Source organism: Podarcis gaigeae (genome assembly GCF_964106915.1).
Source record: "Podarcis gaigeae genome assembly, chromosome: 3".
In the NCBI taxonomy this organism is placed as follows: Eukaryota; Metazoa; Chordata; class Lepidosauria; order Squamata; family Lacertidae; genus Podarcis; species Podarcis gaigeae.
Window position 1 is genome coordinate 71,654,011 of NC_139680.1, and position 26,101 is coordinate 71,680,111.

General features: G+C 42.2%; 1 protein-coding gene across 19 annotated transcripts in view; it reads right to left on the minus strand.

Annotated features, from left to right (window-relative positions):
* Positions 1 to 26,101, minus strand: part of PDE10A (phosphodiesterase 10A) — a 188,043-nt gene that overhangs the window by 64,756 nt on the left and 97,186 nt on the right. For 3 of the 19 annotated variants that reach the window (XM_083732273.1, XM_083732287.1, XM_083732285.1), the window contains exon 1: positions 20,876 to 21,950. The exons of 8 other annotated variants lie outside the window; for them this stretch is intronic. In XM_083732273.1, coding sequence (XP_083588399.1) covers positions 20,876 to 20,939 — 64 coding nt within the window. In that variant the 5' untranslated portion in view covers positions 20,940 to 21,950. Of the gene's footprint in view, positions 1 to 6,341; positions 6,689 to 20,875; positions 21,951 to 23,163; positions 26,080 to 26,101 lie in introns of those variants that run through there. 8 more of the 19 variants (XM_083732270.1, XM_083732284.1, XM_083732280.1 and 5 more) reach the window with 5 other exon arrangements.

Sequence of the window (26,101 nt, forward strand, 5' to 3'; positions counted from 1 at the left end):
TGTATTAAGTTTGAAACAGAATTATTTGGGTTGCATAATTAAACAAATAGTCTCAAGGGAAGAAAAAAAAGGCAAGGTAGTAACTATGTAACAATTTGTTGCAATGTACGTACATTTCAGTAACAACCAAGTATAGGCATGATGAGTGTGCAAATAGCTTAAAAAAATTAATGCACAGAGTAGGAACATTATTATTTTTTTCTTAACAGAGATATATTGAGTAAAGAAATTATTTCTGAGTTACATAAAGAAATATATATATAGCTATCCTTGGAGTATATCTGAACGTATTTAAAAATCTATTTACAAAATTGAAATGCAGCAGGAACTGTTATTTTTATTTAATTATTGTATTTACCGTACATCCCACACTTTTCTGCAAGGAGCTCATGGGCACATACATGGTTCCTCCCTCCTCATTTAATCTGCACAACCCTGTGAGCTAGGTTAGCCTAAGAGGCAGTGATTGGCCCAAAGTCACCCAGTGAGCTTTGTGCCCAAATGGGGATTTGAACCCTGGTCTCCCAGATCCTAGTCTGACACTCCAATCACTATGCCATACTTGGGCCAGCAAGAACTCCAACTAAGTAAAAAGTTGGAGTATGTGAAATTTTCAAAAAAAAAACCCTATTGGCAAACTATGGGCTATGTAATGTTTTGAAATAATGTGCAAATTCTAAGAAGTTATTTGCATTTGGTACCCTCTCTCTCTTTTCTGGCACAATATATGGACTTGCACCCTAAGCTTCTATGGGGAGAAGTCCACTCATGGAATGCTCCAACTGGTCAAAGGCGCAATTTTCATTTACTTCTCCTGCCCCCCCCCCCCACTCCCAAACAACCTGCTCTAAAAGATTGGAGGACATTATGGAACAAGGGTCAGCAAACTTTTTCAGCAGGGGGCCGGTCCACTGTCCCTCAGAGCTTGTGGGGGGCGGACTATATATTGGGGGGGGGATGAATGAATTACTATGCCCCGCAAATAACGCAGAGATGCATTTTAAATAAAAGCACACATTCTGCTCATGTAAAAACACCAGGCAGGCTCCACAAGTAACCCAGAGATGCATTTTAAATAAAAGGGCACACTCTGCTCATGTAAAAGCATGCTGTTTGCCAGACCGTCCACAGGCTGGATTTAGAAAGTGGTTGGGCCAGATCCGGTCCCCGGGCCTTAGTTTGCCTACCCATGCTCTGGAACAATGCAGGAGGTGGTGCTGGAAACTCCAGAGAAAGGAGAGTGAAAATAGTCCTCTCTCTCTCTCTCTCTCTCTCTCTCTCTCTCTCTCTCACACACACACACACACACACACACACACACACTGCTTTCACCAGTAGGAGCATTCATTATACCAAATACGCTTTTCATGAACAAACGGAGCCCTTCTGTTTGTGTTAGGGCAACTGAAGATCAAAGCTCTGACTATTTTGCAAGACAAACTTCAGAACTTACGAACAATTTCCTTAAGCCATGCAGAATTTAGCTGAGTCTTCCTATTTTACAAACACTGCATGTTGCATTCCGTATCTGATTCCAACAGCACAATGAAGTAAATATTGCACACGGTGATTTAAACACTTTTCTGGTGGACATTCGTGCTTGCCAAGTAATTTAGGAATAATACTAAATAGTTTGAACAGACAGGATTCTGGCTCTGTTTCAAGGAAAGCAATAAGATGTTTTTAAAAATGCTTCAACAGAGCTGCCTTTTTCAGACAAAGAACCTTTCTTCCTCTCTGGCGCACATGTTTGGGAAGAGAGCCAAGGTGCTACTTATCAGCTGTTTGACATCAGGGGAGGACTGTGTGCGTCAGAAGGCCCAGTGGGGACTCCTGAGTTATGGCAATGGACCATGTGGTTCTTATCAGCTTGTAAAGCCTTGCACTTCAGCCACTGCAGCGTGAACGGGGAGAAAAGGAGGGGCAAGAGAATAAGGTGATTTAAATAAACATGAAGACTTGAAGGCTTCCCAAGCTATCGCGGGCTAAGTGTGCTGCAGCAAGTAGCACTATGAATAAACACAACTTCTTTGGTTTAAACTCTTCTCACCCCCCTTCTGTAGTAATTGCATAAGGACAAAGTGTTGAAAGCAGAGGAGGAGCCCTGTTTGCAGAATCAATTGTTCATAAAGAAACAAGGGTATGTACCCCTGGGATGTGGAATACAAGGTGGACTGTTAAACAGCATCCTCATTATTTCAATAATATTCACATACATCGTGAATACTCTGTCAGGTCTGGCATTTACTTCTGAGCACCCAAAATAGCATGTGTTTTATCTGTTCTGCCTTCTGCAGCAAATAGCTTGTTCAGTGGAATTTCTTCATAGGCTGCCTCATGCCAGTTTCTAATGTAAGGGCCAGCTTAGTTTGCAACCCTAGAATAATCCATAGGCAGCATGGAAGTGTATGAATTGTTCCTTCTCCAACTACTGTATCAAGGTCTGAAGCAATATTCAGCCTAGAACACATGCTGATAGGCACCACTGACTCACGGAGATGGAAGGGAAACATTAGCAATTTACTTCCAGAAATGTTTTTTCAACCTACAGCTTGGTTTAAAAATAAATAAATTGCTGCATTTTTTTAAATGGAAGTATTTACTAAATTGTTAACTTGTTTTTAGCTTTCATTGAAATGTCTATAGATATGTCATCTGAGCAAGTTCCCAAAATCTATCATAAATTTTGCCTTGTCAGAATCTGTTGGCAATCAAACTAGGCAGACCACCTACTTCCCAAGTAATTTCACTCACATCAATTGGAATTCTTTAACTTCCATTTAAATATTTACAGATGATGAGTGAAACTGAATGGTACCTGTGTACAAGCGGAAAGGACTTCTGCTTGCACAACAAGGCTTTACCCTTCCTTGTCTCCTTCCTGCAGCCACCTGTGCCCTCCATCAATCTGTGGCAGAGGGCTAGGGAACCCTCAGAAGCCACTGGCAGGAGGTGGCTGACATTATCTGTCATATAGCTTCACTTTTTTAAAAAAAGTCTAGCTTTTTAAACCTACACTTGAAAAACGAAGGAATTCAGAAGTTCACACACGCAGCACTTGTAACTTTAGTTCATCCCAAAAGGTGGGTGTCCTTCCCAACTGCAGGTTCTTTGAGACCAATACTACACAAAAAATGTGAATTCAGTAAATTTTGTTGAAGTTACGTAATCTCTTTGCTTCAAAGCATGTTTAGAGAAATGCTGTTAAAGACAAAAAGAATGCTTATTAGAGTTTGACTCTAAATGGAAATACCTCCTTATAATTATAACCTATGTTGTGACTATTGCATAAATACTACTACTAAATATTCTGGGCTACACTAATATTATGAGTTTTAGCCCCCACCTAAAGTGACAAGGCTCCTGCCAACCTAGCAGTTCGAAAGCACATCAGAGTGCAAGTAGATAAATAGGTACCGCTCCAGCGGGAGGGTAAACGGCGTTTCCATGCGCTGCTCTGGTTCGCCAGAGTGGCTTAGTCATGCTAGCCACATGACCCGGAAGCTGTACACTGGCTCCCTCGGCCAATAAAGCGAAATGAGCGCCGCAACCCCAGAGTCATCCGCAACTGGACCTAATGGTCAGGGGTCCCTTTACCTTTACCTAAAGTGACAAGGAGCCATAGTTTAGCAACAGAGCATTAGGTTTACATATGTAAATCAGGCATCTACAAGTCTGCTTGCCATAGGTGAGTACCCCCCAGACACCTGGCAAGCAGAACCGCAGGCATCATATACACTCTTACCCCAGTGGTCTCATTTCCACAGTGGTTTTTGAGCAGGTACAAAACAGCTTGATTCCTTTCAAATAGGGCAGGCTACCACTGTTGTTGCTGCTGCTCTTTTACCTTCTATATAAACCACATAATTGAGAGAAAAGGTTCGTCTTCTCCTGAAACCCTCTAGGTAAACCAGAGAATGCAGGGGAGGGGATTGGTGAGGACCACAAATACTGAACTTCTGCATAACATAAAATTCCTGGATCCAACAGTGGCATCTCCAGTTTAAAAGATCTATAGTCGGAGGGCTTGAAGACCTTGAATAGCCACTGCCTGTCAGAAAGGTAAAGTACAGATCGTTCGCCATAGAGAATGACGTTTCAAATAGCAGTTTCTTAAAATTCCATTCGCTCATGAAGTTTTATTTTGTCAGCAACAACAAAGTCCCAATGATTCCCAAGGTCTTAGCTGCCGATCAGAATAGGTAGTACTTGGCTCAGACAGACTAATATTTTAATGCAGCTTTATATTTCATATGTACCAAGTACAATGACAAAGAAAAGCCTTTTCTGTTTAATAAAGAAAAGTATATCCCCTCCCAGTATAGCAGCTACCCTAACTGCAAATTTAGTGAAAATGTCCATACACTGCTAAATAAGAAGTTTCCTTTATATGCTATGTATGTGTTAGAAATTGTGAGGATGGAGGGCTGTACTCTAAAAATGAAATTTCTTTTTAAATTTAGCACAGCTCATCAGAATACCAGAGTTCACTTAGCCACAAAGTTACACCACATGAAAAGAATTATTTTATTCAAGCTTCACTGAACAGCTGGGTAAAATGCCTATGCAAGTCCTTGAATTATCATGACTATGTTGTGTTTCCATATTCTATGTTTTGTTACCATATTCAATGAAGTCCTATTGCAAAATATTTTTTGTCAAATTTTCTACAGCAAAAAAATGTTTGGTGTGGAAAGTATTTCCTGAACCAAAAACCATTGTGTAATTGCAGAACACCATACTGACTTCTTCTTTTAATACCAAAGGATTTTGTTTAATTTAATAGAACTGTAATGTCTACATGACAACACATTCAGTAAATTCACCAAGCGTGTTGTAGAAAAACATAATATTCAACATAAGTAAGAGGTAAGGATTGGATTACTAGACTTAATTCTAATCTAAACGAATGGATGATGTGAGCCCTAGTCCATAAAAGAGTATGCAATAATATATTTCAAGGCTTAAAAATGCCACAGGATTCTTGTTTTTCCTGCAACAGACTACCATAATTACCACTCTGGAAATCTAAAGTGCATAGAGCTGTTGATGAAGAATGTTCTCCCTAAACTTTACACCTACTTTTACATTTGCCTATTACCAGCAGTACAATTGTACATCTCCCACTTACTTCACTATGGTTCAAGTGAGCAGAGTGTCTTTACGGTGTCCATGGAATGGGATTATTCCAACAAAATGCAAGGTGGTGGGGGGGGGGTTACTTTCAATATCACACTCTTTGATATCTGACTAGATCTTAACAGCCAAGTGAACTCATATAGGGAGAAATTGTTACTGATAAACCCAGGCCATTTTAAGCTTAAAGGGTTTAAACCAGCACCTTGAATTGCTCCCAGAAGCAAATATTAGTATCCAATGAAATTGGTGCAGAACAGGCTGAACGAGAAGCATATAAACTCAATACAGTGGTACCTCAGGTTAAGAACTTAATTCGTTCTGGAGGTCTGTTCTTAACCTGAAACTGTTCTTAACCTGAAGCACCACTTTAGCTAATGGGGCCTCCCGCTGCCGCTGTGCCACCGGCATGCGATTTCTGTTCTCATCCTGAAGCAAAGTTCTTAACCCGAGGTAATATTTCTGGGTTAGTGGAGTCTGTAACCTGAAGCGTATGTAACCCGAGGTACCACTGTAATAACAACGACAAACAACAGTAATAGTAATATATAAACATTGTATTGATACGTTTATGCATTCAAAATATATTCGTTGTATTGGCTGCAATCCAAATAAACAGACAAGTAGTTCTGCACTCTGTCCTTGTTTTCCTTAACAGCAGCCTCCCATCTCGGACTGAAGTGAAAAACTAGCACTAGGATTTATCTATGAACAGCTTTTAATAAATCTCATTGACTTCACTCACCACAGCCAACTTTTCTTATAATTCACATACCACAGAAGAGTGCAATGTCTGAACTATGCTTAGTTATTATGTATTGATTTATTAAATTTAGTCATCACTTTTTCAAAGCAAGTCTAAAAGCAATTTACTAAGATTTAAAAATGTAAGTCTAAAAACCTACATAACAACCACTTAAATAAGGATTAACTACTAAAAGACAAGCACCAAGACAAGTTAGAGTGTTGGACTACTCAGGTTGAAATCCCTACTCAACCATCTCATTAGGTAACCTTGGCTAAGTCACCATGTCTCAGCATAACCTACAATATAGGGTTGCTGAAAGGCAAAAAATGGAACTGGGAGAGAATCAGGTATGTTGTATACATTTACTAACTAAAACAAATGAATAAGTTACTATTTCACTAAGCAGTTTGCTGCTCCTGTAAGAGAACATTCACGCTTTCAGCTGAAAAATGCTCACCAATTTTTTTCTCTGCCACTGAAATACAGTTCTCAATTCTAGCTCTGAGGCTGGCTCTACTCTCTGTTGCTGCTAAGTTGTCTGGTATTTTCGGTGAATTTCTTCTAGATGATGCGTCACTTGGGTTCTGAAAGTATTCATCCATATTTCTCATAACAAGCACCCTGAAAAGTAACAATGCTGGCAGGGCTACAAAAGTTTAGTAGAGCACAAGACATCTAATATTCTCATGCTACCTCAAAACAGTGCCCAGAAACAGTTTTGGGCTAAAGGAAGTTATGATCTCACTGCATTACAGATAACAGATAAAGTTACGATCAGCAGATGCCTTCAACTGACAAAGTGACTCGTGGAACTCTCACCCCTTCATCTCTATGACATCACTTTAAATGCAGTAAGTCATTACTCATCTTCTCTCAACACTATATCACTCTAAATCAATCCAGAAAGTTTTTAAGACTACAGCAGTACCTCGGGTTAAGTACTTAATTCGTTCCGGAGGTCCGTACTTAACCTGAAACTGTTCTTAACCTGAAGCACCACTTTAGCTCATGGGGCCTCCTGCTGCTGCTGCGCTGCCAGAGCACGATTTCTGTTCTCATCCTGAAGCAAAGTTCTTAACCTCAAGCACTATTTCTGGGTTAGCGGAGTCTGTAACCTGAAGCGTATGTAACCCAAGGTACCACTGTACTTATTCCCACATTAAGTAGTCCACTACCACAAAATAATAGTTATACAAATAAACATCCACACAAAATGACTCCAAATGTACACACACACAAAACAGCCAATACAGAAATATTCAAACCTAACAGTTATGGCCCCTCACTATAGCCTCTGCCAGGTTAGACAGCATGATCAAAAGTCCCAAAACTTTAGCATGACTGCAAAATAGTGGAAGCCAGAGAAGGTAGCCTGTTGTGGTCTATTGCCTGTCTGACTCTACAATAAATATTGCTGCAAACACACTGTCTGTGGGTAAATGGTTAAGGAATCACTCTCAATTCGGAGTTTTAGCGCTTCTAGTCTCACTGCCCTCTGAACTGATCTACAATTTTGTTTTCAACAAAACCAATTACTGAATGCTATTAGCCATACAGAATATGATGTATGGTAGAATGGGATGCTAATGACCAATACCAAGATGAAGGTCCACTAGGCTTGCATGTTGAGCACACTGCTTTATGGAAGTGAATCAAGGGCAACTTACAGCTGCCAGGCGTGATCCCTCGATGCCTTCCATGTGGGCTGTGTCAGGAAGATCTTAGGCCTCGCATGGCAGGACCAAGTCTCAAACAAAGATGTGCTCTCCCAAGCCCACATTCCCAGCATGTTCCCACTCCTATTTCAGCAACATCTACACTGTCTTGGTCATGTCCACAGAATGGAAGATGGCAAGATCCCTAAGGACATGCTCTACAGGGAGCTGGCTTCAGGCACCAGGCCTGTTGGCAGACCAACCCTCTTTGCAAATATGCTTACAAACGTGACATGAAGCCTGACAACATTGACCCAGCAGTATAGAAATCCATTGCAAATGAGCACAGTGCCTGGAGACAGACAGTCAGGTTGTGTATCCACAACAGTGACCAGAGGAGGAATGACCACTGGGAGGAGTGCAGTGAGAAGCAATGCCATGGTAGCAAAACCAGACACCTTCATCTGCCTCACCTGCACATGTCTGTCCTATAATCCATCTCTACAACCACAACAGGCACTGTAACTCTTCAACAGTTTGACTTTGCCCCCAAAGGCTCAATTTCCCATAGTCAACTGAGATAGATGGATGCTGACAATTAGCTATAGATGTAAGCTTTGACTTGTTTGAACACATAAACTCAAACGTGCAAATAACTTGCTTTCTCACGTAGTGTAAAACAAGCATTGTTCCTAGCTAGGCAGGAAGCACCGCTTGAGAAACCCAAATTGATAGCTTGTTTCCAGCTCAAGGACAGTTATTTTATATTTACAAATAAATAAATAAACTGAGCATGCTCCTTACATCTTTCAATTGCATGGGTGGGGGCTGTTTACAACTGGCAGAAGCTTATAATTGTTGCGAGAAATGCAAATTAAGCCTGACTTATAGCTATTGGCTCTTTTAGTACTATGGAATGTTAATTACCTTTGTTGTGGTTTTTTCTACTGTGTTTATTGCCATTATCACTTAATCACAAACATAACATTCTTGAATGCCAAATTGGTCACCATTATCTCCTCTTTTTATAGTTGTTTATTTTCATACTTTGTTAATTTGTGGAGCGTAGGATACTCTTCTCTTTCCCCAAAAATTGTCTCAATGCCAGGCCAAGAAGAACTATCAAGTTCTTCTCAGGTTTTCTTTAGGATCTAAAAAGTGGACACTAAAGCATGTTAGAAACCAATTCTCAATTTAGATACAAATTGCAGGTAACTTTTATGTACCTTATACTGTGCTCATAACTTGAAGCCTAAATATTTCACTATGAAGAACAAAGTTCCAATTTAACCAGAGCTCCTATAGTGCTTTAATTTAAGAACCAACTAGAGCTTGATGAGGGGAGCCACATTTGTTTATTTATATGCCTGACCCATTCATGTCTAAAGCAAAGTGGAGTGGCTTAACTTTTACAATTAAAATGTGTGTGCAAGGGAGCTCCCCTTCCTTATCTCAATGTGGTATAGTGGTTAGAGCCTCAGACTAGAATCTGGGAGACCAGGGTTCAACTCCCCATTCAGCCATGATGCTGATTGGGTGACCTTGGGCCAGTCACTGCCTCTCAGCCTGACCTATCTCACAGGGCTGTTGTGAAGATTCAATGCGGGGGAGCCACCTTGAGCTCCTTTAGAAAAAGGTGTGTTATAAATACAATAAAATAAATTTGTACCCTGTTGCCTGTAGCACTTTCATTTATGATTCAAGAACTAAGCCAGGAGACATTCCTGCAGCAACAAAGCACAGGGGGGTAAGGGAGAGGAAAGCATTAATTAAGTTGCCCTCATGCTCATTTTGCTATAAAATATAGGTCTCCATCACCCACTTTAGAGGCAAACAGGTCACAGCTAAATAAGGCAGGCAAGAATGGAAAAGGTCCAACTATTTTTATTATATTTGGGGATGGGGTTATAGAAAGAACTGCAGCAATTAAATAAGGAAGAGATGACCATGAGGAGTCCACCCTCATTTTCTTAAGGGGTCTTTAAATACATGCCAGGGGGAAAGGTTTAATGCCAAAGTGGAAGTGAATTACATCAGTAGAGAGGACCACTACTGGCAGAGCTTCCCAGTGGTAGCTCAGGCCATGTGAAGAAGGGAGAGTTGGCCAGTCCGTCCACCCCCCACCCCACCCCCATGGGGGTGTTTGTCTATCCTTCCTTCTACTTTTTTGCTTCCACTAGGTGGGTGTTGCTTCCCCATCTCCACCCCGGCTGCCTTCACCAAGCAGCTGAAAACTCCCTTGTCTTCTTCACAACATTTAACTCTTAAGATGTTACTCATGTCTTACAAAAAGAAACCTGAGGTCGTTTAAGACAAGGTTGGTACCTCAAACCACCACCTTTATATGGCCAGATAGTTACTGTCCCTGAGTTCTGTTACAGTTCACTGTATGTATGGATAGCTCATATGATTAGAGTGTGGTACGCCAAGGTTGCAGGCTTCCACCTGCACAGCAGTGGGCACAGCTTGAATTGTTTCAGCAACCAAGTAGTATGCGCTCTTTGCTCAAGAAATGCAACAATCATAAAACAGGAAACTCAGTTTAAATCAGTGGTTTAAAATTAATATTTTGTTCTCAGTTAGTTAAATTGCCTCCATCTTTCCTGGAGTACATTCTTTATACTTTGTGGTTTGCTACTATTTTCCTATATGTGTAACAGCCCACTCAGTTGCATGCTCTATTTTTCTGTTAATGAATGCCTGTCCTTCACTATATGCAGACGGAAAAGGCATGTTCGAGCAAATAATTGCATCCAACCCTCAAGTGCCAATATTAATGCACTTGAACATTTATATTATTCATTTACATTTCTATTCCTTGAAACTCAAGGACGCACGGGATACCTGGTTCTCCCCCTCCTAATTTGATCCTCACAACAATCCTGTGGGGCAGGTCAGACTAAGATTATTTATGGTAGTACTGCATGTTCAGCCTAATAGCTTGTTGTTAGAAAGGCCCTTTTTCAACCTTCCAGTCAAAGCTCCTTGTTAATAGTACTAATAGCATTACATCTCCACAAGTGCTGTTCTGCATTAGAGATCAAAGGCAATTCCTCCTATTTGAATTTTTTATGAGGGTTTCTGATACTCAGGCACGCTGGAATATTGTGTGGCATCTTTTCATGTGCATCATGTATGTGAAAACTTTGATTTTTTTTCTGCATGTAAGTCCTGTGATGTGGAAGTACCTTCTGTATGCCATTTTGCACACTGAATAAACACTTAATATACAGCCGAAGAATTGATGCTTTTGAATTATGGTGCTGGAGGAGACTCTTGAGAGTCCCATGGACTGCAAGAAGATCAAACCTCTCCATACTGAAGGAAATCAACCCTGAGTGCTCACTGGAAGGACAGATTGTGAAGCTGAGGCTCCAGTACTTTGGCCACCTCATGAGAAGAGAAGACTCCCTGGAGAAGACCCTGATGTTGGGAAAGATGGAGGGCACAAGGAGAAGGGGACGGCAGAGGACGAGATGGTTGGATAGTGTTTTCGAGGTTACCAGCATGAGTTTGACCAAACTGCGGGAGGCAGTGGAGGACAGAGGTGCCTGGCGTTCTCTGGTCCATGGGGTCACGAAGAGTCGGACACGACTAAACGACTAAACAACAACAACATACAGCAGAACTGTAACTGTATTATTAGGAAACGCCTTTTTTAAATAAATTGAAGTTAACATTTTAAAAACAGTATTTGGTTTAAGAGGACAGCCTTTCATTTATGATTCTATCTTTGTTTTACACTGGTGCTTTGATATAACAGTGTCATGTGCTAACAAGGTATTATTACACCAATCCTAGAGTACCTTCTAAATATCTCAACACAAGTGGTTAAGTTGTGAGTAGAAACTCCTGGTGGAGAACTGAAGTACCTGTATTTATTTGAAGTTTCCCTTGCCCCCCCCCCCAAAAAGAGATTTTTGCCAATGACAGTAAAGGGTAGGTTTTACCCTCCTTTTCTGAGTGTGAAAATATTAGATGAAAGAACAGAAACAGCCAACATTTCTCAGTAATTTGTGTACTGCGTGGAAGATCAATCCATTAATATAATCCGACTGTAATCAGTATGGTGAACTATAATGAATTCTTTGGAGCTGACTTCCTCAAAGTCCCTTTGAAACCAGTAAGTTTTCATTAAAGGGAATGCAAGTGTGGAGCACTGCTCATTTGACCATAACAGTGAACTCAGAGGGAGTTGCTCTGGCTGGGGGATAGTGACATTGGGGAAAAAACCTACGTCATAGTTTGCTACGAGGACAAAAGGGGGAAGGCAATATATACTGTCTGAAGCTCCTTGGAGGAAAGGTGAAATATCCATACTTCTGAATAAATAAAACAACCCCTTTCATCTCAAGCTATTTTTGTGGTAAAATTCCACCGCTAAAAAGGTGCATTCCCATCCATGGAAGAAAATACACTGGTATCCATGGATAGAGTTCTAGCAGCTTTATTTTAAGGAATGAAACTGCCTACTAAAGGAAAAATATCCTGGAAATAAGCAAACAAGGAAAAACATCCCTTTTAACAAATTGTTAAAGAACCATTGAATTTGTTAATACTTTGAAGCTGCAACCCTATACAACCTTATGCAAAGGGATTTATTTCTGAGTAGAACTGTGTAGTAGGCGCTGAACTGTACAAGAAATCTAGCTCCATTTTTTCTTCTTCTGATTTAATGATACTATACCTAGAAACAGTGTTTCAAGGCCCAGGCAGAATCTGGCACGGAGTAAGAAATCCTTATCAGCAGCAATCCTTAGCAGTCTAGTGGTTTAAACAAATCCACATTTGATTACCCAACATTAAATAATGCACAGAGCAGAGTAAATATACTAAAGGAAACACCTGCAGAAATTATTTACAAAACCAGTTTGAAAGAAAAGTTATTTGAGAAAGAATTAACTCAGAGGCAGAAGAAAAGCATGTGGTCACTCCTTCCTACATTTTGCTTAAGGTAAAGGTAAAGGTAAAGGTACCCCTGCCCGTACGGGCCAGTCTTGACAGACTCTAGGGTTGTGCGCTCATCTCACTCTAGAGGCCGGGAGCCAGCGCTGTCCGCAGACACTTCCAGGTCACATGGCCAGCGTGACAAGCTGCATCTGGCGAGCCAGCGCAGCACACAGAACGCCATTTACCTTCCTGCTAGTAAGCGGTCCCTATTTATCTACTTGCACCCGGGGGTGCTTTTGAACTGCTAGGTTCGCAGGCCCTGGGACCGAGCGACGGGAGTGCACCCAGCCGCGGGGATTCGAACCGCCAACCTTTCGATCTGCAAATCCTAGGCACTGAGGCTTTTACCCACAGCGCCACCCACGTCCCATTACAATTTGCTTAGTTCTCAGCAAAATAGGTGGGTGTGGGTGGGTGTGAGTGAGGTCTGTTTTTACACCAGCTATTGAATCCATAAAGCAACTTGGGCAAATGGAAAAACATTTCTGCTCTGATATCAACACAAATAGCATCAGCAGCCACACCATTCTGAAGGATCATGCAATTCCAGAAGCGGATCAGAAGTAGGAGATAAGAATAGGTTTGGGTTGGATTGTTTATAGTTCAGCAACCAGCAGAGGGAGTACAAAAGTCTAAATTATACTTATTTGTTTAATCTGGCATTTTGAAATAAACATAAGAATGTTTTGTACACAATGTACAAAAGTATGGAGAGTGTTCTAAGAAAAAATGGTGTTTTGAAGGGGGGGGAAGAACCAGGAAAAGTGTGCTTGCAGGAACTATTAGCAGATTATATGCCTTATCTATAATCCAGCATACATTAAAAGTCCTATTAAACTTGGTTTAATGCAATATTTTCCAGAAGTCACATTGAAATCAGTGGGACTTACACCCATGTAAGTGTGCATAGGATTGAAACACCAGGAAATTCACAATTCCAACATTTCAATAGGATTTTGAACAAATTTATGTGCACAGAACTACAGTCTTTGTTTTTGTTTTATAACATGCATGAACAATTTCGAAGTATCTGGAAGTCAAAGTGAATATTTCCCCAAACAAATAAAGATTACAAGCACTATGTCACTGTTAATAAAACAGAAAAAAATCCTTCCAGTAGCATCTTAAAGACCAACTAAGTTAGTTCTTGGTATGAGCTTTCGTGTGCATGCACACTTCTTCAGATACACTGAAACAGAAGTTACCAGACCCTTCTATATAGTGAGAAGGTGGGGAGGGGTATTACTCAGAAGGGTGGTGGGAATGGGTGATTGGCAGATAGCTGTGATGAGCCTATTGACGACTCTTAACGACTGCAATAGGTCTTAGTTGGTCTTTAAGGTGCTACTGGAAGGAATTTTTTTTGTTTTGACTATGGCAGACCAACACGGCTACCTATCTGTTAATAAAACAGAAACAGTTTTCTGAACATGTACAGAAAAGTGACACCCTTTAAGTAAGATTTTTGATAAATAAATGAAATGGTCTGTGTGCAGTTATTTGCTCTAAATACTTTGCAAGTTATTTACCGATACGTCTTTAATTTTTATTACTCGGAATCTTAAGCATCATGAGCAGAGTATGGCTTGTGGAATGGTGACATCCAACCTTCTCCTTCCTGTTGCAGTTCGCTGTAACCCCTGAAAGGTTGCAACATTTGAGGACAGGGCAGGAGGACAAGGAATCAGCAGAAATCAGACAAACGCTTGATTGAATCTAAGCAACATGCTGCACCACTTTTTTCTCATATGTCAGTATACAAAGGTAAAATCTGCCAGGCACTGCAACTGAACAGTTTGCCATTAGGAGTCATCCCTGGGAAGGGTCGGATCAGGAGTCTCCACCCCACCACAGACCTGAACTTTGGGAGTCCTGAGCATGGTTGGGCTTAAAACTGTGAACGGGCATGGATGTGCACACAAGTCCTACCCCTGTCTCCAGGAATATGGGTTCCATTTGAGACCACCTTGTGTTTAGCATGGATTATAAGTAATGGTTCCTAAGTTGATTCAACTGAACAGGCTTAGAAATCTATTTGCAACCAAAAACCTGATAAGGCAAAGTTTCAGTTAGAAACACATGATGGTCTAAAATGAATCCTGTAGACCTTGGAGTGGGTGCACTCCATATGCCCCGGTCCTGACACAGGTTTTAAGCCCACCTGTGCTCAGGCAAATACCGGTACCTAAGCAGGACTAGTGTGATTTGCCTTAGGCCCCAGAGTCCCCAGGGACAGCCCTGTTTGCACTGCTAGATAAGAAAACAGCAGCACCTTGAAATACTGAAACAGCATGGAGTCAATACCAGGGTGGACTTCTTCTGCACACGCCCTAAATTAAAAATGAATAAAACAAGTGAAACACTCTTTCTGTCTTTGTAAATGCCGACCTTATTTAAAAAGCAAGATCATCATTAAATCATATGGGAAGAGTTAAATGGCATTTAATTCCCGGGGGGAAAGCCATCTTTTGAAAATTAGTGTGCTTCAACATCCATGCAGTTATGCTTGACAATAATCCAGTTCCTAAAATTCCCATAAATGTTTCATAAAGAAATGGCTTCTATGTGTCAAATTTAACTCTATTGTTTTAACAACGTTTAAAGGAGCATGTGCCAATCACACAGAAATGTTTATGGAACTCGCTTGAAATCTTTTAATGTTATTGTAAATACAGTCAAATTTGCCTTAATTTAACAGTACTTTAGGGACGCGGGTGGCGCTGTGGGTTAAACTACAGAGCCTAGGGCTTGCTGATCAGAAGGTTGGCGGTTCAAATCCCCACAACGGGGTGAGCTCCCGTTGCTCAGTCCCTGCTCCTGCCAACCTAGCAGTTCGAAAGCACGTCAAAGTGCAAGTAGATAAATAGGTACCGCTCCAGCGGGAAGGTAAACGGCATTTCCATGCGCTGCTCTGGTTCGCCAAAAGCAGCTTAGTCATGCTGGCCACATGACCTGGATGCTGTACACCAGCATCCTCGGCCAGTAAAGCGAGATGAGCACCGCAACCCCAGAGTCGGCCACGACTGGACATAATGGTCAAGGGTCCCTTTACCTTTACTTTACTTAACAGTACTTTATATTATGCAAGTTTTAACTCAGAGATTTAATTTTCAGCAGAAGAAACTGGGCATTTTACTTAGACCACCTGGACAGCAAAATAACTCAAGAAACAAGTTGTGTGATAAGCAATGGTTAGTTGCTAACAAGCCAAATTTAGGACCGCAATACCTGAAGGACTGCCTCTCCCGATCCTGAACTCTGTCTTCATCAGATGAGGCCCTTCTCCGTGCACCTCCACATGAGTTCTAGAGGGTGGCAACACGATTATGGACCTTCTCCTTAGTGCCCCCCCCCCATTTGTGGAATGCTCTTCCCAGGGAGGTTTGCTTGGTATCTTCTTTTTTTAGGCACCAGGCAAAAACATTCCTCTTCAACCAGGCCTCTGGCTTATTAATATTCTATAGCTCAGAGGTTTTCAACTTTTTTGAGTCCACAGCTCCCTTGACCACTTGTCCATCCATTCCCAACAGCAAGGTCTGGTGGACTGCCTGCTTGCTTACTCTGAGGCCGCCAAAGCTCCTGGCAACCAGCACACCCTGGCCAGCCCCAGAGGCATCATTTGTCTGTGGAGCTTGCAGCCAGGGCTGCTGCAACAAACGGCTGTGCAAGCCTTTGGGAGGCAGAGACACGAGAGGGCATCAGAGCACTGCAGGAAAGAGGGATAGAGGCCAGTGTTGCCCGCGGCACCCTGACCATCTTTCAAGGCACCCAAGGGTGCCACGGCACAGTGGTTGAAAACCACTGCTATGGCCTTTTAAATGTATCTGTAGAAAGGGGGGTTGTTGTTTTACTGTTTGGATTTACTTATTTACTTCTTTTTATCCTGTATTTTATTCTGTGGACCACCCTGAGATCTTATGATGAAGAGTGGTATATAAAGCTAATAAATAAATAAATAAATAAATAAATAAAATAAAATAAAATAAAATAAAATAAAATAAAATAAAATAATAATAATAATAGGACTCACTGCAGCTTGTCCACATAGCATTAAACTATGGTTAAACATTATGTGAGAACCCTGTCTGTAGAGCATTTAGTATCAGCAGTTCCAAATGCACTGCCCACAGGAAACAGAGAAATTTTCAAAACAGTGACTCTGTTGGGAAAACAACCATCAATAGTTTGCTCAGCATGGCACAACAGAAGTAAAACTGTGCAACAACATCTTAAAATGTTGCAATTTTAAGAGCATAGCTACATCACTCATTTTCACATGCTCTGTCACTGAAAGTAATGTATCTTGATCACTGAACTAACCCTCACCACTTTACCGAAACAAATTAGAGCTGTCTAAGGAAGATATGTTTACCTTAAAGTCAATATAAAAAAGCAGGGAGGTATGGTAGTGGTCAGGTTAAGGAAAAATATATATTTAAATACAAGCAAAGGATATTGTGGGAAAGTTGGGATCTCTTGAACCAGACTATCTTTCAGAAGAAGAAATTAGGAAATTGGATGTTTCCAAAATTACAAAAAACTATAATCTCAAAGAGGCATCTGAAGATTCTGCTCAGTTTTTATGAAAAGCGCCAAATTATTTGATGTGTGCATGTGAAAAGGGGTACACTGGTAAAATTGCCTCTACGCATTTGTTTCTTTCATTTCTAGCCCACCCTACAGCTGAACTCCTGGGATTCACAACCGATCTAAAATGAAATAAAACAATCAGAAAAACACATCCAACAATGCAAAAACAACAGTGGCAGAAGACAGTTATTCAACTTAAAATGTATTGCTACAATCTCCACGCTTCTCTGGATGGTGGTGCATTGCAGGGGCCCAGACCTCACCCAGACTTAGTCTATTTTGGAAGGAAGTCAGTTGAGGTGTGTGGTGTTCTATAACATTTGAGTTTATCTGCAAGTAAACAGGGACACATGTAGAGGTAGACCTTAAACACTCCAACAGACAACCCACCCACGTGCTTTGAGCCCAAACCTCAAATATCTGCCTCTTCCTCTGTATACCACTTGAAAACATCAGGCTGTCCCATATGTACAGACATCTTTAGCTGATGGGGACACAGGGGAAACATATGAATGTAAGGAAAATGCAAATTATCAACATATATAATCCAGAAATCTCCCTAACAAAACTGCTAAAAGAGTCTCCAGCTACATTTCTGGTTCCACGTATCTTCTCCTGTCCAAATCCCCCAGTCTCACAACATTAATCAGCATTTTGTTATTTAAAGAATGACAAGTATTATTGTTATTTTTATGCATGTAGATATTACATAATGACTTAGTATTAGAATAAGGGGAGGCAAACTGCAACTAAATAAACTGTAATAGATTATTTCAAGATGTTTTGTTGCTGATACCTAACACTTGAAGCATATAGCTAAAATCTATCCTGTTAACAGATGTTGGACATGTAAAAGAAGGTGTGGATTACATGCATGTATGCCGGAGATGAGATATGTAGAATGTGAAAAGTTATTCTGTACTATTAAATTCCATCCAAGTATTATTGGGATATCTCAACCAAATCATATTCCTTTAGTTATTAAGAGCAACCAAGATGTTGTCAGCTATGAAATGGCAACCTGATAAAATTCTCACTGAAAGAAAATGATTCAGCAGCTTTCAGATTTGGTAAAGTTAAAAGATGGACATGGAACATGATTCCCCAGTTGGTAAAGTGAAATAAATGTTTAAGTTGGAATTATTTTACACTTTTTCACTGCTAATAAATGACTAGAATCAATTATCTATTTTACTTATAAAGATTTTGTAAAAGGGCTTAAATATTATTTTACCTATTTAAAGTGATCTGTTACACATTTAACATAAATCTATAAGCACAGAATTAAAGGGACATAATTCTATATAAAGAAGTTAATTGAATACAGTGAATGTATTTATAATGTTAACGTTTGCCATTACATGAAGCATTAAAAATGAAAAATGAAATGTAGTAAGAGACACAGTGTAGATACAGTGTAGAAAATATACCAATGGTTGCAGAGTTATCACAACTCCTACAAGTAAGCAAATACTTGGAAGCAAAAAGGAAAGGTTCAAATTAGCCAGAATGCCTTGTGACCCAGCACAAGTTATTGGGCTGAATCCCTACAAAGCTGTGGGGTAGGAGAGACTGAAGCAGGGAGGCCAAATTTTTCCTTTACTCACATTTCTCCCAACTTCTTCCCCTTTTTAACAGGTTTTTCTCCTGTGGTGGGTAACTTCCAATCCTCTCGTAGGAGGAAAATAGCTTTAAGAAGCAGTTGAAGGAAACACAGGAGAAAGGGTTATTCACACATAAACTTGCATCCGGAATAACCCAATCCTGAAAGTCCAGTATGGCCCTGAAACTCATTTGAAGTTACACATTCCTTTTAACCCTCATGCAAAGCATTTCCAAGGTGGTGAAGGGAGGTGGGAAAGCAAGAAGTGGTGGCCATTCGTGGCTTTCCAGCCAAATGCATCTGGGACACTTCACAACCTTGTTAATTCATCTATTTTGTCACACCATGTGCTCTTCTTCCCTCAAAACTGCCTATGATTTTAATCACAAGTCCCCACTCCACTGCCCATCACATTTTATGGTAGCTCTACTGTCATGCTTTTTCCCCAAAAACTTTTTTTAAAAAATATATGCAACTATTTGCAACCCTTCCAGTGTGTTCCACACTCAAAGAGCCTGAGAGGGCAGAAGCAAACTAATAATCCCATTTACATTTTCCCTAAAGTGGTCAGCGAACACTTGCACAGATTTCCCAATTACAAATAAATAAACATTAAAATGGGAAAATTGTAAGGGAAGTTGTGTTCCAAATAAACTTTGGGAGATCTATCTAAATAGCCATCTAGTCACTATAAATAAATGGGGGATACGTTATGGGTCCAATAATGAAGATGAACTATCAACATCTTCACAATGAGAAGATCATTCAACAGATCACGCACCTGTGCTGTATTAATGTGAAGTGATGACAACCCCCTAATTCTGTTTTCACCACAATTACCAATATACTTTTAAATCAGGTTGCCATAGAAATAGAAACTATACACTACCCCGATTACTCAAGAATGAAGATTTATTATGTGTTAAATGGTAGAACACAATTTTTGTTTTTATATGCCTCTGCTAGTATGTGGCAGGTTAATATTATTCCATGTTCATCCATTTTTCATTTGTTAACTTCCAAGACCTACGACTGTCCTAAGTCCTAGTAAATCTTGGTCACTTGACAGGACTATTCCACGTCATTTGTCTACTTCAGGTTCCATGCCATTCAAGTTCCTGCATTAAAAGAGGTGTAGTGATGGGAGTCATGGAAGAGCCTTTTCAGTGGTGGCTCCACATCTGTGGAATGACCACCCCACTGAGGTGCATTTCACCCCAACTATGATGTTTTTTTCAGGTGCCAAGTAAAAACCCACCTTTTTAGTGGCTGATGGGTTAAACAATTCTTATGGTGTTTTTAATTATGCTATTCATGTAATTATGCAAATTACTATCATGTTTTTGCTTATTGTTTTAGAGTACGTTATTTTTTGTAAACTGACCTGTGGCTATTTTTGGCGAAGGACACTGTGGAAATAGCTTTAAAAATAAATAATTTACCACCACATCACAAATGTGTTCAATTCTACTGAAATGTGAATCAGAGAACAAAAGGGGGAAAGTGAATGCAACAGAAAGTAACAAATGATTGTTTTTCTTTTCGTTATTCCTTCCCGTAACCAACTATTCTCTGGCATTTGTACTCTGGTGTGCTGTCCTTCTTCTTGTAATGTTTCCAACAAGAAAAATCCTGAAATCTATTGTGCTGCTTTCAGCACGCCCTAGTAAAGACTGCACTGTTTGCCACAGCGTTAATAAGCAAACTTGCTCTGAAACAGGACATCCCATGTTTACAGCATCTTCCACTGAGGGCTATGCAGTCTTGAACAGAAAGTATCCAAGGAAGACGATTTCACTTTCTTGAAGGAAGATTTCACTTTCCTGAAACAAGCGTCCTCCCTCGCTAATCTATTTACAGTGAGCACACTGCTTCTGGTGGTGGTTTGATCTCACTCTACCTTCCTGGAATTTAAACCCATTTATTTCTCGCACTATCTTCTGACGAGCAATTGTTCCTCTTCCCTTTGTTACCCCATTCCACATCAATAGATAGGTACCACCCTCGCATCGCAGGGGCAGCGGTGCTTTATTTCTAAAAAGAGCGGCGCCTGATACCAAGTTTCCCTGGAAGCACACAACCCCCCCGTCTCTTTTACACACACACATACGGGGGGGGCACTCCCGCATGAAGACCCCCTCGCCCTCGCCCTTCAAAGCAATCAGCCGGAGAACAAAACGCGAAGCCACCTACTTGCGCTCAGGAAACACTCGGTAAAGCGCCTAAAACAGCTGCCCGAAGAAGATCCATCTTCCATGTCTGGCCCTAGCAAGAGCTCGGCGGAGAACGGGGAGAAAGTGGAGACGGCGCTTCTTTGTTGCTGCCGCTGCCTGCAAGCCCGGCTCCTGCCTCTGGGGCCGTCGCCGCGGGCGGCCACTCTTCCTCCTCCTCCTCCTCCTCCTCCTCCTCCTCCTCCTGTAGCTACCCGATTACAGGACCACAAGCGAGAAAAAGCCGGGCAAAGAAGCGAGGAGCCGGGAGGCGAGCGCTGCTGCCGGTGACGACGCTGCCCGGCGGCGCCTTCTTGGGAGCTGGGAGCAGGATGGAAAAAGGGAGGCAGAGCCGCCACCGCCGCCGCCTCCTGCTTCCGCCACTGCCGGGGAAGGCAATCAAGGCAGCTGCTGCTGCTCCAACATCTCCTGCCGACGCCGTGCTTGCTTTCCCCTCTCCTTCCCTTCCGCGGGGACTGGGGAGGTGGAAGGGAGGCGAGGAGGGGAGGAACGGAGGTGGTGGCAAGGAGTGGAAGGAAGGAGAAGGGGAGGGAACGGAGGAGTTGCTGCTGCTGCTGCTGGGTTGGAGAAGAGGCTGCAGGAGCCTGTCCCCGCGGCTCCTTGCGAGGATGCGAGTGCGGCCGCAGGCAGCCCGGTCCCTTCCCGGGGAAGGAAGCCCCCCGCCGCCTCCGCCCCTCTCCTGGCCGAGGGAGTGGAGCAGGCTAGGATTGGAGCCCGGGTTTTCCCCTCCCGCCACTGCAGCCGGGGGGGGGGGTCCTGGGGGCGGGCTAAGCGCGCTTTCTCCGGGTTGGCCGTCGAGCTCCGTTCCTGCCCTTTCCGCGCGAGTTTGAGGCAGGACTTTTGCCGAGAGTCACACGGCGGGGCGGCGGGAGGGAAGCCGAGGCAGGCGAAGGGGCCGCTTCGGTTGCTGCTGCTGCTGCTGCTCCTCCGCCCCTTTCCCTGCACGCGAAGGGTGGCCGGCCGCCTTCCTCGGGTTTTAGGATCCCCTGTCAAGAATCTTCTTCATATCTTGCTTTTTCCCCTTTGAGGAGAACGAGGAGTCTTCTGGCGACCCCCACCCCTCAAACCTTGGCGTTAAAGCGCGCGCGTGCAAACACACACAATCCACCCCTTTCCTCTGGTTCCTTCTCAGCAATGCAAACATTTCTGTCTGTAAAAAAAGGCAGAGCGAGGAGCGTGGAAAAAAATAGTTCACTGCAGTGCTGCTTCCAATTTCCAACCCCGGCTCGCCGCCAGAAAAACCGCCCACTGGCGGAGCCTGGTGCCTCAGAGCCGCCTCCCTGCTCACCTCCCCGCAGCGAAGCCAAGGAGGCAAGCAGCGGACTGGCCGCCTGAAGAAAGCGCGGGAAGCGAAGGGATTTGCCCCTCAGCCGCCTCTGCACCCTTTCAGCAATTCCAAGTTCACAAACACCCAGAGTTCCCCTTCACGGGCTTGAAGAGCGTATTAAGCAGAGCCCGGGTGGGTCTGACCCAAAGGCCCGGCACAGCCCCCTGGGAAGCCCACGAGCGTAAGCGCAGGAGCGCTCTCTTGCTCGCCTTTGTGTCACGCTTTGACTTCAGCGCTCAGTTTCTAAAAAGACATAAGCTCGGTGTCCAGTTTGGGAAGGGAAGGGGCTTCCAGCGAGCTCCCAACAACAACTTCGGGCTGTGAGGGGCGGGAAGCACTCTGCACGTCCCCAAAGGCATTCAGGCTGAGGTTGCCTTCGTGCGCACACTATCTTGGCGGGAAGGCGCCTTGAACCAAACTGGCTTCTGAGGCAAACTGGTGAGGGGCGCGCTTTTCGGTACTCTGCCCTGAAGAGAGTTTGGCGCCGAACTTGCCGCCTGCGACGAGAAACAAGGCCACGCGCCGAAGGTACCTGCGCTCCTTCGTTTCCCAACTTGGGAACACGTGTCTGGTTCGCTGCTCGCGGCTGAGGGGGTCCCAGAGGGGGCCACGCGCCTTGGCCACAACGTGAGTGCGAGGGCCCAGCCAGCGTCCTTCTTCCTCACCTGAGCGCTCAGTCTCTCGGGGCGCTTGTCCAGGGGGAGCCGCTCGCCACGCAGTTCTGGCCAAGAGTTCCGGGCGGGCGCGGGGCTGTATGTTTCGTTCGCGCGCCCAAGCTCCGGTTTCAGCACCAACAGGAGAGGAAAGGGGACTGAAAAGCCTGGCTCCCGCTCCCTTCCTTCCTCCTCCGGCTCTCTCGCCCAGAGGGGCGCTAGGAGAGGGCTACCCTGGAAGGGCGCGGGTGGGACGCAAACGGCCATTACCTGGCAAGCCGCCTCTCTGCGCGGGCGGCTCCTCTCTGAGGGAGCCCACGGCTACCCGTAAAAACGTTCGCCGACTCTTTTGAGGAGCGGTGTTTTAAAAGGAGGCTCGTCGGGAGCAAACCAATCGCGAAGCCGATCGCCTTCGCAGAAGTCAACGGTGCCCGGCGTTAAGGCGGCTCCTTAACTGCAAGAACCTCGCCCACAAACTGTGCCAAAGCCTGTCGCAAAGGAAGAAAGGCACCGATCTTCACATGGCACCGGTTTACATCCCCCATTCCTTTGATGAGAATAGTTGCCCCATTTCCACATCCCAATGATCACTTAGTTTCTGTGAAGAAGAAGAAGAAGAAGAAGAAGAAGAGGAAGAAGAGGAAGAAGAAACAATAATACAATTTGGTATTCATTAAAACTGGTCCGATCTTAGTTGTAATGTTTCATCTATTTGATTTCTGGATCCTTGCTGGTACATACGGACAAAAGAGACATTTTGAAATGAAAAAAGAACAGCGTTCTATAAATGACTGGAAGATAACTGTTAGAATTCTTTTTTATCTGTTATGGTACATTCAAAGCAAATGAACCTGATTTCAGTCCTGAAGTTTTCCTTACTGACGGGTGGGGGGTGGATCTGTTATTGCATTAGGTTGCCTTTGCGTTATATGTCTGCAACCGTTTTGAAAACGAGATATTTCATCTGTTTTCTCAATCAGTAATTGGTGCTCTATTTAAAATTGTGCAGTGGCCACTGGCACTCAGTAGAAATACACACAGGGTCTCGTTGGAAAGCCTTTCCATTTATTTTTCTTATTCAGTCAGCTGTGATAAAGAACGGGAGGTTACCCAAACTTACCAAGAGGGCAGTTTTTTGTCTCCATAATCGTTGGTCATGTTGGTTAATAGCATCATTTAACATGCCTCCTGGAATCTAATGCTGGCATTAGTAAAACAGTGCAGACGTGGTTATTTACAAATGTTTATAGAGCTTGCATGTCACTTATTCACATGCACAGGTATCTTCTATACATTATTTGAATAATTTGAAGAAACTAAAATGATTGGATGACTTTAAAAATGGCATGCAGTTCTTTCTTTTAAAATCTTATTGTCTCCTCCTGACACATATCTACCTGAAATCTGCAAAATTGTTTGCTTCTTTTTGCTACTTTTTCCCCAAAGAATAATTGAATTGATCAGATTTACAGCATAACTTCTGTGACTTATGTATACCCTGATCAAAATAGTGTCTTCAGCTACACATTCCAGGAAAACTATCAAGTATCCAGTTCCAACTAAATGTATAATTTGCTCAGTTTATTTGTTTAAATGTGTTACATTTTCAGACACTAGATGTGCAAAACATATTTGTAGTTGGAAAAAACATTTCTGCATACTTCAGTGTTCCTCTAAGTACTAAGAATAAGGTATTCATTATTATCCAACATTACAACTAAATAATTTTGCTCATTTCTTGAGAATGCACAATCTTTCCATTACATGTTTTTGTCAATTATTCAATTATTGAAATCAAATTGTCAAAGCAGATGGGAGAAAAATAAGAGAGTTATGGATATTATTCATAAGGTGTTGGTTTACATATATATTTAGGAATTAAAGAAGAAGAAACAACAAAGTCCAACATTGGTTTTATTATTATTTTACATAACTTTGCCATTCCTAAAATTTGCCTTCAGTCAAAACATTTTAAAATTGTAATTTCCATTGCCTAATAAGCTAAACCATTCATTTGAATACTACAACATCTTGCATACATTACATTTGCCTTGTAGGTGAGTTACAGCCTGATACTAATTTTACTAGCCCTTCTGAGGGTGCTTCAGATGGCAGCCTTAACTTTACAGCTTACTTCTGCAGATGCAATTGACTTATGTGCTGTGTTTTTAATTGTAATGTTAGTGATCCTTTAATTTCTTATTTTGAATTTAATTACATTAAAATTTGCATTCCATCGAATACAAATTGTAATGCAATAAAATACAATATGAGAAATAAAAGAAACAATAAAAATAAAAATCAATAGCAATATTTGATATGGATATGCCATGGAATACCTGGAGCTTGCAGACCACAGGTTGGGTACCCCTGCCATGGAAAGCTGGTTCAGGAAAACAAATCTGTTATGTAAGAATGTGCCAGTTATATGAACTTTACACAATCATTTTGAGATTAAGTAATCTTTAGTTTTGTACATGTTCTATACCGAATATGTATGTTTTGTAATTCCTAACATCAAACACACAGTGGCCCCTCCTTTAAGCATAATAAAATGGGTCTAAAATGCCAAATAAGAAATTCAATAATTTATTTATTTATTTTAAAGCATGAGCTTGGTTTATTTTTAGAGCCAACTGTACATTTATGGAACTATGGAATTGCAAACCTCCATTTTCAAGTTTGTACACAAAATTTGTTGTAATTAGAACCATGGGCATAGCCAGGATTTTTATTGGGGGGCGGGCTTTGGGGGGCAGTAGAAGCACAGATTTGTATTGATTTGTATTGATTTAGGGGGCACCTCTCTCCCCCCTCCCCTTGGCTATGTCCATGAATAGAACAATCTGATTCCATCAGACACCAACTGGTGAAAGGTTAAGTTTCCTGGGGAATGGCTTAGCAGCTACTCAATAAGAACTGAAGTAGTAGAAAGGAAATGGAGGAGTCCTGAATGTTACATAGAGGGAGTATAGAGAAACTACAATATATTCTTTTTAGCTCTTCTGCAGAAGAGGTTGGGTGATGACTGAAGCAACATTTCTGTGTTCTAAAGGCCCATCACACCCTTGCATTCCAGATACTTCCCGATGCTCAGAATACTTCTCTCCACCACTGACAGACAGTTATAGACGGCAGAGCCTCCAGCAATGTTTGCAGTGTCACCCTGCTAGTCCCTTAAATGCCCTGACAGGAAAACAAAAATTGA